The sequence below is a fragment of the Meles meles genome, chromosome 11, assembly GCF_922984935.1.
Source record: "Meles meles chromosome 11, mMelMel3.1 paternal haplotype, whole genome shotgun sequence".
NCBI classification, from domain to species: Eukaryota; Metazoa; Chordata; class Mammalia; order Carnivora; family Mustelidae; genus Meles; species Meles meles.
The window spans coordinates 94401826-94420492 of record NC_060076.1 but is presented as its reverse complement, the minus strand read 5'-3'; the positions used below and the strand labels follow the sequence as shown (position 1 = coordinate 94420492).

General features: G+C 44.6%; 2 protein-coding genes across 4 annotated transcripts in view; one reads left to right on the top strand and one right to left on the bottom strand.

Annotated features, from left to right (window-relative positions):
* ECM2 (extracellular matrix protein 2) overlaps nucleotides 1-2173 on the top strand; it is a 33398-nt gene extending 31225 nt beyond the window's left edge. For both annotated transcript variants that reach the window (XM_046022245.1, XM_046022244.1), the window contains exon 10: nucleotides 1390-2173. In XM_046022245.1, coding sequence (XP_045878201.1) covers nucleotides 1390-1558 — 169 coding nt within the window. In that variant the 3' untranslated portion in view covers nucleotides 1559-2173. The remainder of the gene's footprint in view (nucleotides 1-1389) is intronic.
* LOC123952776 (centromere protein P) overlaps nucleotides 1-18667 on the bottom strand; it is a 240106-nt gene that overhangs the window by 70040 nt on the left and 151399 nt on the right. The gene's annotated exons all lie outside the window — the stretch shown is intronic.

Genomic DNA, 18667 nt, shown 5'->3' with positions numbered 1-18667 from the left:
TTTAAATTTGTTTATCTCAGACTAGGAATCTAGGTTTCCAGTAACATTAACTAATTATCTTACAATATACAAATAATAGTTTCAAAGTAAGAATGTCACTATCACAACAACAAAAGTACTGAATGAAGTATATGGTGTTTTAGGGAGCTCTCTATTGCTCTTTAAAATATGATCCTCGAGGACATGCGGCAGAAGTACAGTGGTTTTCGAACTCTGCGACAACAGGTCAATGACCTGACACTCTGATAAGGGTTTTAGCTGGTTTTTGGTTTGTAAGAAATGCTATTTCCTATTTAATATTATTTTAACTATGTTAAATGTTTATAAAATTCCAAAGTCAGAACCGTAACAAGGTATATGAAGTATTTCTTCCTTGCAGGTCCCATATGCAATACTCCATCATTCCCCACAGGTTAATTCTTTTAAAATTAGTTGGTAGTATCCCCCGTATTTCTTTTTGCAAATATAAGCATATATGCACACATTCACATTCCTACCTGTCCCACAATTCCCACATGAACTATGAACAGATTTTTTTCTCTCTCTCTATTTTTTTTACTCAGTATGTCCTATCACTCTTTACCAATATACAGAGAATTTCCTTAGTCTTCTTACAACTGACCAGTATTCCATTATGTGGATATTTTATTTAACCAGTTCCTTACAGACACCTAGTAGCTTCCCGTCTTCTACTACTACAAACAATCCATAATGCATAACTTTGTTTGGATGGCATTTTATATTTTTCTGGCCTAACTCTGGGCAAGGTTCCTAGCTGAGTGAAGGGAGATGCTGCCTGGTCCCTGGTCCTGGTCCCTCCCTCCAGGGATGGGGGTCCCGCAGAGCCCCAGGACCAGACCACGTTAATGAGCTTATGAATGTTTCTGCGTGAAGCAACTCTTGTCAGTGGTGCTGGTGTGGCAGGATACTTGCAGTTTGCGTTTCTCTTTTCATTAATGAAACTAAGCACCTCTTCATGTTCCCATGTCATTTGTTTTTTTTCTTCAGTGAACTTGGTCAGCCAGGCATTTCCCTCTCTTCTTTTTCTGCCTGGGTTTTTAAGAAGGCTTTGTACATTAGCCTATTATTGCAAGAAAAATTCTCCTAGTTTGTCATGTCTCTTAACTTTGCATTTTTAAAAGATCTGTAGTCAATTTATCAATCTTTTCTTTTAGTGTTTCTCATTTTTGAGTCAAGGGAGTTTTTTCCCCCCCATTCCCAGGTTATACTTTATTCTACTCCTATGACTTTATTTTTCACATCTTTGAGATATTTGAAATTTTTTCTAGTGTATAAGAAAAATATCCAATTTTATTTTAGGAACCAAGACATTTTAATACAAATGTACAATTTAACTCCTGCTGACTTGTATCATCTATTTTTCCTCAGGAATATTCTTCCAGAACAAATTTGCAACACTGAAGAAGATGGTGATTCAACCCTGGAGCATCTTCATCTTGAAAACAATTTTATTAAAACAAGAGAAATATCATCCTATGCATTTTCGTGCATAAGATCATACTCAAGTATAGTTCTTAAACCACAAAATATCAAGTAATTCCAGGTTTTTGTTCACCACTTCTAGCCTGTCCTCATACATCTGCGGCAGCAGCACCTGTCATCGATAAGTGAGACCCCACCTGACTTGCCACCACACAGAGAAACAACCAAAACATACCCCAGGTTTCCTTCTCTAGCACTTTTAGTGAAAGTTTCAGCTTCACACTCCAGAAGTCCTCTCCCTGCAAGCTTCCTTACAGAACAGGATGTTTATTCACTGTTCACTTAGACTGGGACAATCTGGAGCAAAATAAGTATGACCTTTATAACTGATCTTTTAAGATCATTTAAGATCATTTAAGATCTTTTAAGATCATTTAAGATCATTAGCTCATTATAACTGAGCTAATATTGCTATTAGCTGGGACCCTCAAAGTCCCTTTAAAAATCATGTCTGTTATGGTTCAAGAGCAAGAAGTGTACGACAGGAAAAAATAATAGCTGGAATTTGTGAAGTACTGTTCTGTTAGTTATCCTACCGTTAAAACAATCATCTACTCATTCTCTGTAAGATCCTATGCTGCAACTATTGTATAATATTACTTAATGATTGGCTTTGCTCTAACTCTTCTAATAATCACACATGTGAAATTAAAACACTTCTGTCATGTAATTTCCGGTTTTGAGAATTGTAGTATGTTTACAGACTGGTTTTTAACATTAGAGGAAGCTGGGAGGAAGGCATATGTGAATTCTACACTATTTTTGAAACTTTTCTGCGAGTCTAAAATTTGTGTCAGTCTAAAAAAAATTTAAGAAAACGCTCATTATTCTTTATTCAAGATCAAAAGATTTTATGGAAAATAGAGGAGTTCGTTTAAAATATACTAATTGTCCTTGCTACAACCTTATAAATATAAACCTAAGCACGCATTTTTGAAAATTTTTGCTCCATTGGTCATTGTTAGCACCTACCTTCTTTGCCCCAACGTGCTCACAAGTATCCTTTTATTCAGTTCAATTTAACATAAAGCTCTTAGCATTTACTATGTACTAGACCCTACCAAAACCATATGGTATTAAAATTTTCATTATGTAATGATCTTTTGTCATTATTTCTAGACTAATTTATAAAGGACAGATATAGAAACTGTGTTGACTTCTCTTGCTGCTCTCAGTTTTGTGTCTGCAAAACACGAGACTAGGAGCTTATACTCAGGTCACTCTGACTTTTCAAACTTCAGTGACCCCATCTTGTAATAGTTGTCTCCCCAGCCAAGGGAGCCCCCAGCCTGATGTCACAGAGAACCAGGGAGCCATGAGAAACATCTGCAAAGTGTGGCATGCGGGTGCATGCACTCATCACCAACCTCCCAGATCCAAGTGCCAGCCACCAGCATATTCACCAAAGCTAGTTCCTGAGCAGCTTTCCAAGATGTGCGTTTGACTTTACACCACTTGAACTAATTCTGTTTATTTATTATTTTTTAAAGATGTATCCATTTATTCGAGAGCCTGAGACTGAGTGCATGGGGTGGGGGGCAAAGGGAGAAAATCTCAAGCAGACTCCCTGCTAAGTGCAGAGCTCGATCTCACGACCCTGCCATCGCGACCAGAGCTAAAACTGAGTGGGACACTCAACCGACTGGGCCACACAACCGACTGAGCTACACAGGCGGCCCTTATTTTTTTTTTTTTTAATTTTATTTTTAAGTAATTTCTACAGTGTGGGGCTTGAACTCACAACAGTCAACATGCTCCATGGACTGAGCCAGCCAGGCACACCAAGCTAATTTTATTTCTAAGCCCTTCCTTCTAAGCATCCTCTTGTAATAGCTAGGATTTTGATATTGTAACATGAACAATAACAACAATATGATGACGGCTGTTAGAATCAGGGCAGGTGGCTAAGAGCAGAAGCACGATCTTATGGAACAAAAAGTTGAGATTTATAACCAGTTAAGGAACGTAGGAGCATAATTAATTTAAACTGGCCAAACTGAACGTAAGAGACAATTAAAACAAGAAGATACAGTCATTCATCCCTTTAACAAGAACCCTTCCATTAGACTTCCTGCTGTGTGAATATAAACGCACCAACATAGTCATTTAAGGAGCTAGGCAGCGAAGTGTAAGGTGAGTCAACAGAGTCTGCATGCTGGGACAGTGCTGATGGATACTGAGCCATTTCTCCATCTGACTTGAACCTGTGTTCCAGATGCTGCTGTAGAGAGAGACAGGGATGAACAGAACTCACGAAGTCTCTGCTCTCTGGGAACACACAATGTGGTAGGGAAAATAAGCAGGACATCAGAGAGACAGTCACATCAAGGCCAACCAAATGCAACGAAGTCAGCAGAACAGGGTGGTGATGTGGTGAAGCTGGAGTCCTTCGCTCCCAGATCCTGGGTCTCGGGACTGTGCAAGCCCCATCACCCACACTGAGGCAGAGGCGTGGCCTCCAAAGCAGCTGTGGAGCGACCCCAGACCCTGGTGTACACGAAGACCCCACTGTGCAACTGGGACACCCTGACAGGAACAGAATCTCTAGGAAGGCTGGAAATCAGAGCTACTGAAGGAAGAATTGCTCTTAAGTTGGAAGACACTTTTATTTCTGATTTTATAACTTAAAATATAAAATATGTCTAGCATTGAACTTGTTCAGCCTTGAAATTTCATCACGTCCTGTATAGGAAGTTTTAATTCCATTAAAAAAAGTGATAAATGTCTTTATAGAAAATATTCTTCGTGATATAAGGTTAGAAACAAACAGATGGGGATGCCTGGGTGGCTCAGTTGGTTAAGCAGCTGCCTTCGGCTCAGGTCATGATCCCAGCGTCCTCGGATCGAGTCCCACATCGGGCTCCTTGCTCGGCAGGGAGCCTGCTTCTCCCTCTGCCTCTGCCTACCACTCTGTCTCGTGCGCGCTCTCTCTCTCTCTCTAACAAATAAATAAATAAATAAATAAATAAAAGAAAAGAAACAAACAGATGTTCTGCTTGGCTTCAGAAATATGCTGTAATTACGAGCACACATGTACACTAAGAAAGTTCTGGCATAGCTATGACCAAAAATATTAATGGTGTTTCATCTTTGCACACACATACAAAGAATGCTAACTGTATTTTTACTTTTCAGATATGGCTTAAGATTATTACAAAAAAGCACTGAAGATATGACACGGTCAAAGACACATAAAGCCTGGAATTATAAGGAAATAACTACACCAGGAATCAGGCCTGGGTGCCCACCTTGGTCTCCAATGATTTGTTTACAGCCATTTTACTCGTCGGGGATCACTCGATTCAGTTATAAAATAATGTATCTGGAACAGACCAGTGGTCTCCAAGGGGTCTGTGGTGCCCTGGGCTGGAAGTGTCACTGAAGAAGTGCACAGACTCCCCCTTCAGACAGAGCAACTCTGCTACCTTCAGAAAGATGAGCTGCACCTGCCCGCCCACGCTTTTTCTTAAAGCCAATGGACAGGTGCTATCTGAATCACAAACCAAACTTTAAGATTTACAAAGAACGTGCACCTAAGTCCCTGGTCCTTCCCTAACCCTCGGCCCAGCTCCCTTCACTCCTACAACACATGGCTGGAAAGCCTTGGCCTGAGCATGAACTACAGCCCGCCTGGACATGGCCAGGCCCCCCACCCCCACCCCCGTGCACTCGGCAAGGAAGTCTAATTGGCACGTCTGCTCCTTTGCAGCTCCACCGCAGTGGGGTGGGACTGCTGCCCTCTGACCTGAAACACCCTGGAAAGCAGGTGGCTGGGGGAGCACAGAATTGGATGCTGCGGCAAGGGTTGGTAGGAGCCACTTGGAAGCAACATGGGGCATGTGGCTGAGCCAGGACTTATTCTGACACAAGCAGGCAGAGTGGCAGGCAGAGGAAGAGAGAGAAGCAGGCTCTCCGACAAGCATGGAGCCCGATGTGGGACTCAGTCCCAGGACTCTGGGATCATGACCTGAGCCAAAGGCAGCTGCTTAACAAATTGAGACACCCGGGTGTTCCATGATCTCCTCTTCCATTTCTTGGTTGACCCACTGGTTGTTTAGCAGCATGTTATTTAGTCTCCATGTATTTGTCTTCTTTTTAGACTTTTTCTTATGATTTATTTCTCTTTTCGTAGTGTTGTGATCAGGAAAGATACATGATATGATTTCGATCTTTTTGAATTTATCAAGACTTGTTCTGTGAGCCAGCATGTGCCCTATTCCGGGGAATGCGCCATGTGCACTTGAAAAGAATATGTATTCTGCTGGTTTTGGACGGAATGTTCTGATTATATCTGTTAGGTCCATCTGGTCAAATGTGCTGTTCAAAGCTACTGTTTCTGTGTTGATTTTGGTCTGGGTGATCTGTCCATTAATGTAAGTGGGGTATTAAGGTCCCCTACGGTTATCAGAAAATTCCATATTAAAATCTCTGACGGAGGCGCTTTGGTGGCTCAGTGGGTTAAGCCTCTGCCTTTGGCTCAGGTCATGATCTCAGGGTCCTGGGACTGAGCCCCACATTGGGCTCTCTGCTCACTGGGGAGCCTGCTTCCCCCTCTCTCTCTGCCTGCCTCTCTGTTTACTTACCTGTGATCTCTCTCTGTCAAATAAATAAATAAAAATCTTTTAAATCTCTGATGAACACAGATGCAAAAATCCTCAAAATATTAGCATCTAAATCCAACAATATAAAAAAAAATAATTCACCATGATCAAGTGGGATTTAATCCAAGGATGCAAAGGTGCTTCAATATTTGCAGATCAATCAATGTGGTACATCACATCAATTAGAGAAAGTAAAAAAAAAATATGATCACCTCAATAGATGCAGAAAATGCATCTGACAAAGCACAACAACTCTTTATGATTAAAAAAAAAAAACCCTCAACAGGGGCACCTGGGTGGCTCAGTCCATTAAGCTGTCTGCCTTCAGCTCAGGTCATGATCCCAGGGTCCTGGGATTGAATCCAACATTGGGCTCCCTGCTCTGTGTGGAGTCTGCTTCTTCCTCTCCCTCTGCCTTTCCCCCTGGCTGTGCTCTCCTTTCTCGCAAATAAATAAAATCTTAAGGGGCGCCTGGGTGGCTCAGTGCGTTAAGCCGCTGCCTTCAGCTCAGGTCATGATCTCAGGGTGCTGGGATCGAGTCCCGCGTCGGGCTCTGCTCAGCGGGAGCCTGCTTCCTTCTCTCTCTCTCTGCCTGCCTCTCTACTTGTGATCTCGCTCTGTCAAATAAATAAATAAAATCTTTAAAAAAATAAATAAATAAATAAATAAAATCTTAAAAAAAAAACCCTCAACAAAATAGGTTTAGAAGGAACATACCTCAACTTAATAAGACCTAATATATGAAAAACCCACAGATAACACCATACTCAATGGGGAAAAACTAAGAGCTGTCCCTCTAAGGTCAAGAACCAGACAACGATGTTCAATCTCACTACTTTTATTCAACATAGTACTGGAAGTACTAGCCATGACAATCTGACAAGAAAAAGGAATAGAAGGTATCCAAGTTTGAGGATGAAGTAAAACTTTCACTATTTGGAGATGACATGATACTACATATAGAAAACCCTAAACATTCCAACACAAAACTACTAGAACTGATAAATGAATTCAGTGAAGTCACAGGGAATAAAATTAATATATAGTAATCTGTTGCATTCCTATACACTAATAATGAAGCAATAGAAAGAAAAATTAAGAAAACAATCCCATTTACCATCAATTGCACCCCAAATAAAATATCTAGCAATAAACTTAACCAAAGAAGTGAAAAACCTGTACTCCAAATCTATAAAACACTGATGAAAGAAACTGAAGACAACACAAACAAGGGGAAGGATAGTCCATGTCCATGGCTTGGAAGAACAATATTGTTAAAATGTCATACTACCTAAAGCGATCTACGGATTTAATACAACCCCTACCAAAATATCAACAGCATTATTCATAGAACTAGAATAATTCTAAAATTTGTATGGAATCCCAGAAGATCCCAAATAGTTAAAGCCATCCTGGGAAGGAACAAAGCTGGAAGTCTCACAATCCCAGATTTCAAGATACAATGCAAAGCTATAGGAATCAAAACAAAGAAACATTGAGGGGCGCCTAGGTGGCTCAGTTGGTTAAGTGTCCGACTCTTGGTTTCCATTCAGGTCATGATCTCAGGGTTGTGAGATCGAGTCCTGTGTCAGACTCTATGCTGGGCATGGAGCCTGCTTGGGATTCTCTTTCTCGCTCTCCCATGCACTTGCGTTCTCTCTCTCACTCAGAAAAGAAAAGAAAGGAAAGGAGAAGAGAAGAGAAGGAAAGAGAAAGAGAAAGAAAGAAAGGGAGGGAGGAACCTGTTGATCAACAGAACAGAATACAGAGCCTATCTATTAAATCCATCCTCATATGGTCAATCTACAACAAAGGAGACAAGAATATCCGACGAGGAAAAGAGAGTCTTCAACAAATGGTGTTGAGAAAACTGGATGGTTACATTAAAAAAGAATGAAACCAGACAACTTTCTTTTTGTTTTTTTAAACCAGACAACTTTCTTATCCCATACATAAAAATAAACACAAAATGGATTGAAAACCTAAATACCTAAATGTGAGACCTGAAACCACAAAACTCCTAGAAGAAAACACAGGCAGTAATTTCTCTAACATCCATCAAAACATTTTTCTGGATAGGTCTCCTGAGGCAAGGGAAATGAAAGCAAAACTAAACTACTGGTACTACACCAAAATAAAAAGCTTTTGCTCAAGAAAGGTAACATCAACGAAACAAAAAGACAACCTACTGAATAGGAGAAGATATTTGCAAATGATTTATCTGATATGGGATTGATATCTAAAATATATAAAGAACTTACACGGGGCACCTGGGTGGCTCAGTGGGTTAAAGCCTCTGCCTTCGGCTCAGGTCATGATCTCAGGGTCCTGGGATCGAGCCAGAGCCATGCATCGGGCTCTCTGCTCAGTGGGAGCCTGCTTCCCCCTTCCCTCTCTGCCTGCCTCTCTGCCTACTTGTGATCTCTGTCAAATAAATAAATTAAAATATCTTAAAAAAAAAAAAAAGAACTTACACAACCTAACACCCCCAAAACAAGTAATGTGACTGTAATGGGCACCAGATCTGAATAGACATTTTTCTAAAGAAGACATCCAGCTGGCCAACAGACACCTGAAAGGATGCTCAACATTGCTAGTCATCAGTGAAATGCAAATCAAAACCACAATGAGATACCACCTCACCCCTGGCAGAATGGCTAAAATCAAGAAGACCAGAAGTAACAAGTGTTACTGAGGATGTGGAGAAAAAGGAATCTTTGTGCACTGTTGGTAACAATGTGAACTGGTGCAGCCACCATTTCCACTCTTTTCCAGCCATGGAAAAGAGTATGGAGATACCTAAAAAAACTAAAAACAGAACTACCATATGATCCGGTAATTTTACTGTTGGGTATTTACTCTAAGAAAATGAAAACACTAATTTGAAGAGATATATGCACCCCTATCTTTATTGCAGAATTATTTATAATAGCCATGATATGGAAGGAGGCCCCATCCAACAGATGAATGAATAAAGAAGTTGTGGGGTGTATACACAATGGAGTATTACTTAGCTGCAGAAAGAACAAAATCCTACCATTTGTAACATAGACTTACAGGTGTAATGCTAGGTGAAATACGTCCAACTAAGACAAATACCAAATGATTTCACTCATATGTAGAATTTAAGAAACAAAGAATGAAAGAAAACAGAGTTGAAAAAACCCCAGTCTCTTAAATACTGAGAACAAACTGGTTGCCAGAGGGGAGGTGGGTGAGAGGGAGGGGTGGAACAGGTGAAGGGGCTGAAGAGTACGTTTATCGGGATGAGCAGTGAGTAATGTGCAGAACGTTGAATCAGTATACTGTACACTCGAAGCTAATACTTCATGTTAATTATACTTGAATTAAAAAAAAAATGACAAAAACTACCACAGCGCTAATTTAAATCTGCCTCTGCACAATGTCCTCTGGTACAAACGCATGGACACTTCTAGGAGCAGTGAGGTCAGTATGATTAGCCCATTCTCACATAATGTGATTATTCCAATAATCTTTCAATAGTATGTAATATAAACCTTTAAATTCATTGTTGGCAGCGGGCGGGGGGGGGGGGCACTTGGGTGGCTCAGTCGGTTAAGCATCCAACTCTTAATTTCAGCTCAGGTCAAGATCTTAGGGTCGTAAGATCGAGTCCACGGCAGGCTCCGTGCTCAGAAGGGAGTCTGCTCGGACATTCTCTCCCTGACTCTGCTCCTCCCCCAAGCTTGCATGCACACATGTGCTCTCTCAAATAAATAAACATTCTTAAAAAAAATAAATTCAGGGGCACCTGGGTGACTCAGTCGTTAAGCGTCTGCCTTCGGTTCAGGTCATGATCCTAGGATCCTGGGATCTAGTCCTGCACCCGGCTCCCTGCTCAATGGGAAGCCTGTTTCTTCCTCTCCCACTACCCCCACACTCGTTTGTGTGCCCTCTCTCGTTGTCTCTGTCAAGCAAATAAATAAATCTTTAATGAATAAACAAATAAGTAAATAAATTCATTAGGAAGTGCTAATAAATTTTAACATTTGTTTTAAAATAATTCTAGATTGAGTAAGTATGTGAAAATTTAAACCACAGATGATTAGCTAAAGGATAAGCCCCCCCACCCCGCCCCATTTTTACTGGTGGCACACAGGGTATCAAGTGTAGTATTAATGTGCTGTAGGCAAAAATGGTTCCCTGAATTAACAAATTTAGATCTGGGGTAACAAAGAAAGACTGTGGTATAATACAGGAAGTAATTGGCACTGAATTCAGAGGAAGGAAAAGCATCTGGCTTGAGGGGCCCTGACATAGGATCTCAGTCAGCGGAGTGGAGGGAATGAGCGGAGGTGAGGAGGGCTCAGGAGACCAGACTTAGCACAAGGAGAAGCGAGGGCACCGTGAGCTCTGAGGGAGGAAGGTCAAGAGAACAGTGGTGTCAGGAAGGGACGTGAGCCAGCACTGTGAGGCTGATGCGATCAGCGTAGGTGACAGCAGGAAGAGCAGAAACAGGAATGGGTGTAACAGAGACTCGTACAGAAATATGCTGAGACAGCTGGCTGCCAGCCAAGAGACACAAGAGAAGGGAGCCAGAGAGAACTGTTCATGCCTCAGGGACACTGCAGAGAGGCTGACAGGAAGGGAGAGTTTGGGCAAGAACATGCTAAATTTGGAGGTTGCCATAGAGTTCAGGCAGGCTGATAGGAGGAGTGAGAATGCTGGGGATCTACAGGCAAGGACAACTCAGGAGATGGCAGGGGAGCTGAACCCTAATGGGCAACGGCTCCCAATGTCAATGGAGTGAAGGAGCCAAGCTCACTGCCAGTTTCCATCTGAGCACACGGAGCTTCTGGGGTACAAGACAAGAAATGCCTGGAAGCCTGGGCTCCTCTCACCTGGCACTCGGGACAGGTGCCGCCACCATGCTGACAGATGCGGCGTCATGAGTCAGGTGCACACTGATCATTTATTGCATATGGGGTGCTGCGTGGTAGACGGATGGCGGCATATCATGTTTTTCCGAAGAGGTTGTAAAACTAGAAGAACAGAGACAAGCTGTTTCTGGCGCCCTCCATTCTGAGCACAGACTGGTACTAAACGGACTGCTGACCCCAGGTCTGGACGGCTCAGCCCATGAGCCCTCCAGCACTGCTACAGCAACACGGCTCCGAAGCAACACAGAAAGGAATCTGCAAACTCTGAGGACTTTTTTAAAGGAAAAGTAAGACATTGAACTGAAAAAGATTTATACAGCGTCCTAAATAAATTAAGAATAATTTATCTTATCAATATTTCCTGACATGAACATCAGAAAACACAGAGTATTTTATAAACAACTAAGCTGTGCTTTGACAACTGGTAATACCCAGTAACCAAGTGATTGTTCTGCATAATAACAACATCAACTATGTTCTCGAAAGCCATCATTTAAACATACCATGAATTACTAGGTTCATGGATGCTGACATAAAAGAAGGAACTACTCAAATTCTGCTGTTTCAGTGAAATCTCAAAGGGCGGTTAAAACCCTGACATCTATTCCGCCTCCTTCCCTTATTTAGAAAACAGAAAGTTTCCTCGTAGGAGATGTATTCACAGACTGAAGATGACTGAATTATTTCTCTGTCCATAGTTGAATGTAAATTCAGATCCTCAACTTAAAGTTCAAAAATATTAAAAGTATGCATGAGGGGCACCTGGGTGGCACAGTGGGTTAAGTGTCCAACTCCTAATGTCGGCTCAGGTCATGATCTCAGGGTCCCGAGATAGAACCGTGCAGGGGGCTCCGTGCTGGGCATGCAGCCTGCTTGGGATTCTCTCTCCTCTCCCTCTGCCTCTCCTCCCACTCCCTCTCTAAAATGAAACAAAACAAACAGACAAACAAACAAACACACACACACACACACACACACACACACACATACACACGGAAATAGTCGGAAGTTTCTGGCTAGCTCTAACCTATATAAGAGGACTCCAGGGTCTGCAAATACAGAAGTATATTGAAACATGAGGTCCGTCTCTTACAGTTAAAAATCAAGAACAAGTATCATGGTTCTGACCTGGAGTCCCCATTAGCTGTGGACCTGGTCATATTACTTAGACCCTGATTTCCAGTGTCGCAGCACATGACATTGAGGGGCACACCATCTACCTTCCCAGGCTGCTGGGAAGGTCAAATGAGAGACCATCCATCACTGTGTTGAGCACAGGGTGGACATCGGATCAGGTGAGCATCCATCCCTTCACTGACAGGTGTCAGAAACAGGCAGGCACGGAGGTTCTGGTGATTTGCTCAAGGCTTCCTGGACTCTAGCTATGGTAGACACTAATTATTCCAGGTAATTGACTTCTTAGATTATGAAATATAGTGGGGAAAGTAGTGGGCGTACTGCAAGGGCTGGGGTCAGCGGGATGCTGTGGCACGTCCGTGGCTCTCCCAAGCCTGGAGCCTTTCTCACACCCTCTGCACTGAGCAAAAGCAGCGTGGAGCACAAGCAGCCGCGGTCTCCATAAAACACACAGTGAGTGTGGGATGCAACAGAGTCCAAACTACTCTTCATCACAGACAGGAATAATTTAGAAAATCTTGATTATTGTAAGAAAGAAAAGTAAGTCTGACTTATAAATGTGATTCACTGTGATTATTTATAACTCCAAGATGGGGGAAAATTATTTAAAACAGCCAGCCAAACTAGAAGAGTACGTGAACAAGAAAGGTGTCCTGCAGATAAGATCCTACTTGAGGGGCACCTCAGTGGCTCAGTGGGTTAAAATCTCTGCCTTCAGCTTCGGTCATGATCCCAGGGTCCTGGGATCGAGCCCTGCATCGGGCTCTCTGCTCAGTGGGGAGCCTGCTTCATCCTCTCTCTCTGCCTGCCTCTCTGCCTACTTGTGATCTGTCTGTCAAGTAAATAAATAAAATCTTAAAAAAAAAAAAAAAAAAAGATCCTACTTGAGAGATACCCCACCAGGGGTCTGCAGGGATAGAGTCCATCTGCGAGAAAGCTTTGGCCTCCCCGTCCAGCAGCAGGGCGCAGCATGGTCCTGCGTGGGAGTTCAAGCATTTTGTGGCTGTCCCTACAGTCTGCTGTCAACCGGGCAGTCCTGTGTTAGCACATGTCGGAGCCTGGCTGCCTGAATGCTTCAGCACACTCTAACATGTTACTCACATGTCTCTGCCCTGATGTGCCGAACAGGAACGGTGTTGAGACCGTGAGCCCTGCTGGAATTTGGTCTGTCACACACTGGTATTTGCAAAGAAGTGAATGCTTCTAACTCTATAAGTGGGCCTCAGTGATCACACAACTGAAAATTAAAGGCATGACTATTCCTTCTTTGAAGTTACATTTCTCTCTACATGAAAATGGATACAATCAAAACTTAGAGTCCAGCATATTTTTTCCTTTACACAAAATGTGAAGAATGTGAATCCACACAAGGGAAAGCAGATTGCATTAAAAATAACATGTGATTGCACTAAACACGTCTTAGTTTGGAACAGAAAAGGAATGCATCATGCTATTGAAATGTCGTGGTGCGTTTCTAAGTAACAGAGTCTCGGTGGGCAAATAAACTTACATTAAACTATCAATTGATAGAAGCAAAACTTTTTATAAGAATCTGCAAAAGGCTAATTTGTTTTATATAAGTCGAGAATTACATTCACAATTAGCAAATTTACACTGTCTGAAATACTGATTCTAGGGCAGTAGTTCTTAACTATTGGAAGGATGGACCCCTGTGAGTGTCCGATGGGAGCTATCACAAACCCTCCACGCAGAAAGACACACGTCTACTACTACTTAACATGTATCCGGAGACTCATAAAGCCTTTCTCAACCCTCTAGGGATCCACAGACCCTGGTTAGGAAACCCTATGCAGGGGAACAGCTTACTCAACCTAAAATTTTACATGTAAATATTTCACTAGAGGTAAGGATAAATCAGCTAAAATTAAGGCTACCTGCCTTTTCCCCCCACAGGTATTTAGCAATATTTTTAAGGCCAAAGACAAGTTGAAAGAACAATACAATGACAATCTCTATACTCTTCACCTCTGTTCACCAATTAACACTATTTTGTCTATTCCTCTTCTATCTTTCTCTCTCCCACGTCCATGTCTGCACACACATAGAATTTGCAAGGGACAGGCTGGACCATTCGAATGCAAGCTGTGGATGTCCTAAGACTGTCACCTAGGACTGGAGGACTCCTGAGAGCACGGAGAGCTCCTGACATGACTGTGGGGCAACAGTCACAGCCATCAGCAAACCCAGGACTGTCTCACCACAGCCCATACTCAGAGCTCGTCACTGTCCAACCAGGCCTCAGGGATTGTGTGTGTGAACCGTTTTATACATGGACCTTCCAGTTTCCCGTGAGCGACCTGCAACCGCAACCGCAACCTCTGCCCAGGGCAGAGTCTCACCCCTTTGCTGTTCTGAAGGGTACCGGCCAGCTCTCTTGTAAAATGTCCCCTGCTTGCACTTGTCTGACTGGACGTAGATAAACATGACTGGCAGGAATCCCACACAGGTGATGTTGGGTGGGCCCATTACTGGTGATTCTGAGACATTTCACTGAGGTGGTACTGTCTTCCCCTGGTAATTAGAAACAGTCTGTAAGGTAAGACCTTGGGTCTGTGTGACCATCTTGCCATCCAGTGAGCTTCCATTCACTCTTTTTGCCTAAATCAGTTAGCAGCTCTGGCTGTCCAGCTCTGGCTCCTTCTGTCCTGATCAGCTGGCATTCTTCTATAGGAAAAGTGCTATCCCTTTGACTCTCCTTATTCTGTTACTACAAGCATTTTGCATTCGACATGCTCTAATCCACGGCCACCCTTGTGCTGTGAGGTGCTCACACTGTGTTCACGTTGGCTTCCAGACTGTCCACGTGCCTGTGGTAAACTCTGCACACTCCAGTGCTGGCTGGCATGGGATGTTTCAAGCACATCTTGTGCCTTCCCTGGCCCCAACATGGTACATGTCATTTCTCCTAGGACCCTTGTTTGTCCTCCTACTGGGAAAGAGTCCTTAGAAACACAGATATGGAAGTCAGATGCATGAGCTTTCAGGTCTTCTCGTTGGAAAGAGCGAGAAAGTTTATTTAAAATAAAACTATTACTTGTGCCCTTTCCTCAAAGCAAATTGACTCTTGAGGCATTATTTAAAAGTATCTGGCATCCATACAATATTATAAACTTATTGCAGTAAGTCCTTTGATATTCAAAAATCCAACTCAATTCATTAAAAGTTTTTTTATTAACATATAATGTGTTATTTGTTTCGGGGACATAACTCAATTCACTTTAAATAACAACTTATGTCATTAACTCATTTTCAGAGCAAACCCTCCAACTGAGGGCGCAGCAGGTAGAGAAAGGAGAGCAGGCCGGAACTAGTGTCCGGGAGCCCGTAGGAAGGAGGTTGCTGCCACCAGCTCAGTCAATTGCTGGAATTGCACAGGATGTCACGGCCAGCTTTGTCACACTGTGTTTTGTTTTTTTTTTAATATTTTATTTATTTATTTGACAGACAGAGATCACAAGTAGTCAGAGAGAGAGGAAGAAGCAGGCTCCCTGGTCAGCAGAGAGCCTGATGCGGGGCTCGATCCCAGGACCCTGAGATCATGACCTGAGTCGAAGGCAGAGGCTTCAACCCATTGAGCCACCCAGGCGCCCCTGTCACACTGTTTTTTAAAGATATGCTATAAATCTGGACTTTGACATAAAATTTCCTGTTTTTTAAAAAATACCATATGCTCCAAACAAAACACATCTGCAGGCTGAATACTGTGCACGGGTCATGACCTCCAGTGTAAATAATTAATCCTAAAGCACAGAGCCCAGTCCACCCTGAGCATTTCCCCTACACAACCTCCAGGTTATGCAGGAAGAGCAGACACTGTTTACATCCTCAGGTTTGATGGCCCAGAACATTCCTAAAATCGTACTTACAAGGCCAGCCCCCTCCCACCCGTTAGGGATTCCCCCACAGCTCTTTGCTGCTTTTCCTCACAGCACTTAGACCGTTTTGTGGAATGAGCGATCGACCGCATGATTCCTTGTAGCGAGAGATGCTACACAATCCACTCCAAGGTGCTCAGAAGGTCAAAAATGCCAGAAGCCACTCAACAGACATCACACAACTCAGCCTCCTGGTGATTCCTGAGCTTAAGAACGTACCTCTTGAGGCCACAGACAACTACTTTATTCCTAATTTGTAGGAGAGGATTCCCAAGGGCCTTTCCAGTTCTCCTTTGTTTGGATCAAGACCAGTGCTCCCCATTTCCACACTAGGGGTTCAGGAAGGGGGGTCTGAGGAATTATATGCAAGGGTGCCTGGTGGTGCAGTCCGTTGGGTGTCCGACTCTGGATTTCAGCTCAGGTCATGATCTCACAGGTGTGGGATCAAGGCCTGCATCGGGCTCTACGGTCAGCACAGAGTCTGCTTGAAACTCCCTCTCCCTCTTCGAGATAAATTTATGCATGAACTTGGATGTAATTAAGCAGTTCATTTTTATTTTTGCCATGGTTGGAATATATCAGGCTATGCAAGAAATCTGTGCTGAGGTTCCTTCTGTGGCAAAGAGTGTTTCTGTTCATGTCAGCATAGAGAACATTACTTGTTCAGTTTTGTAATTAATCTTGTTTACAACATAATGCACAGATTGTTCGTGATTCCTAAGGATATTGTTTTGATAGAATGAAATTAATTCTCCAGTTTTTAGAGGAAAGCCTAATGAGGGAAAAACGAAACAACAAAGTGTAGGAAACAAACGTGTAGGAAAAACTCGGGTCCCATCCACAGGACACCTACAGGAACCCACACTGGAAGCTTTTCTCCTCCTGATGCTTTAGGGAAGACAGGGCACATGGCTGGGTCTGGAACGACAGCATGCATGTGGGGAAAACCTGTGGTGTCTCACAAGGCGTGTATGCATGAGGGTCTTCTCTGCAGGGCTGTGGGAGGGGTCCAGGCCGAGTTGCAGAACAGGTAAACAAGCCAAATACACAGCCATCCCCTGGCACTACTCCTGGGCCTACTTCCTTCCCCATGCCTTTGACCAAAGATCAAAGCAAGGAGGGAGAAAGATGGGGTAGAGGACTCTCAGTGGGGAGAGGCGGACCAGGCTGTCCTACACCCTTGCAGAGCAATCTCGCCCGAAGTACCTCCCGCTCTCCAGACCAGGAGGCAGAGGCCGGGAGTGCGTGTCCCCCTGCCAGGAGGAGCTGCCACTGAGCGCCAGCCCGGGGCTGCCATGTAGACACAGGAGCACACGCTGGCAAAGCTTAGCTTGTCGAGGGGAGTGGAAACCTCCTAATTCGAAGAACTGCAATTCCAAACAAAAACACATACACAGGAGCCTCAGCCGACAGATGAAAGCAGCCTGAACGCTCACAGCTGCGCCCCACACGGGAATGTATATGTGAACTCTGACTCGGGGCACATTCACACAACCCGGAGACTGAGCCGCAACACCCTGGATGCAAGTCAAACAGCAAATGCAGGGTGAGAAAAGCCAGACCCCAGAACCAGCTGCCATGTGCCGCCTTTACAGAGCGCAGGGAACGCTCGGCGCTTGACGCCAGGCAGCAGCCTCCTCCGAGGAAGCGGGGGCGGGGGCGGGGGTTTCCCAACCAGCGGCTGCTTTGTGAAAAGTAACCGAGCTCTAGCATTATGATGTGTCATTTATTTCTGTAATTTACACGCATTAAAGTTGACAAACCTTAATGCGTGTATAAAACAAAAAAACAAAAAGTTGACAAACAGAACTCTGCCCAGAAGAAACCCAGGCCGGTGAGGGCAGTTCAGGCCTCAGGATGCCCCCGTTCGTCAAGGTAGCGGACACGCCCCGAACCCGACACAACTGCGCCCCTGCGAGTGCAAGCACCGGACCCAGTGGGACTCCCACCCAGCGAGCTGCAGTGCGGCGGGGGCCGGCCCGCGGGGCCAGCACTCTGCAGGTCCTCTTTCCCGGGGCTGGCGGCCCGGCGCTGGGAAGGGCCGCGCGCGCTGTGGCCGTGGCTGCCTCACTACTACACTGCGAGGTGGGAGACCACAGACTCTCTATGGTGGGAGAGCGCCGGCCCTGCTAACCCACGGGAAACCCACTCTGAAAACCGGCTGGCCCCCGCCCCGGGCAGCAGCAGAGCCCCCGCAGCAGCCTGTCCCGGGGAGTCGCTCCCCGCAGAGCCGACGAGGCCCTCTCTGGAAGGCTGCGGCCCCAGCTGCGGTGGGAAGCGGCCATTCCCGCAGGGGTGCACAGGACAGGGTTGCGAACCCCGCTCTCCTTCGCAGACGACGGCAACCTCCCGCCGCCGGCTCTCCCCGCACGCTCTCCTGTGCCCAAGCTGGCGACCCCGGAGCCGCGTGTCCCTGTCGGGGTCGCAGCGTGGAGGCCGGGGCCCTTCACAGGCCTCGTGCGCAGCGGTCTGGCGTGCCCGCCGCCAGCCCAGCGCTTCCGCGGAAAGCCCCGGCGAGTGTGCTTGGCGCCCCGGGGTCAGCCACGAGAACCAGGCAGGGCGCCGCCCCGACCTCAGGTACTGCTGGACCAGGGTTTACACATCAGGGATGTCGGTACTTTTTACCAAG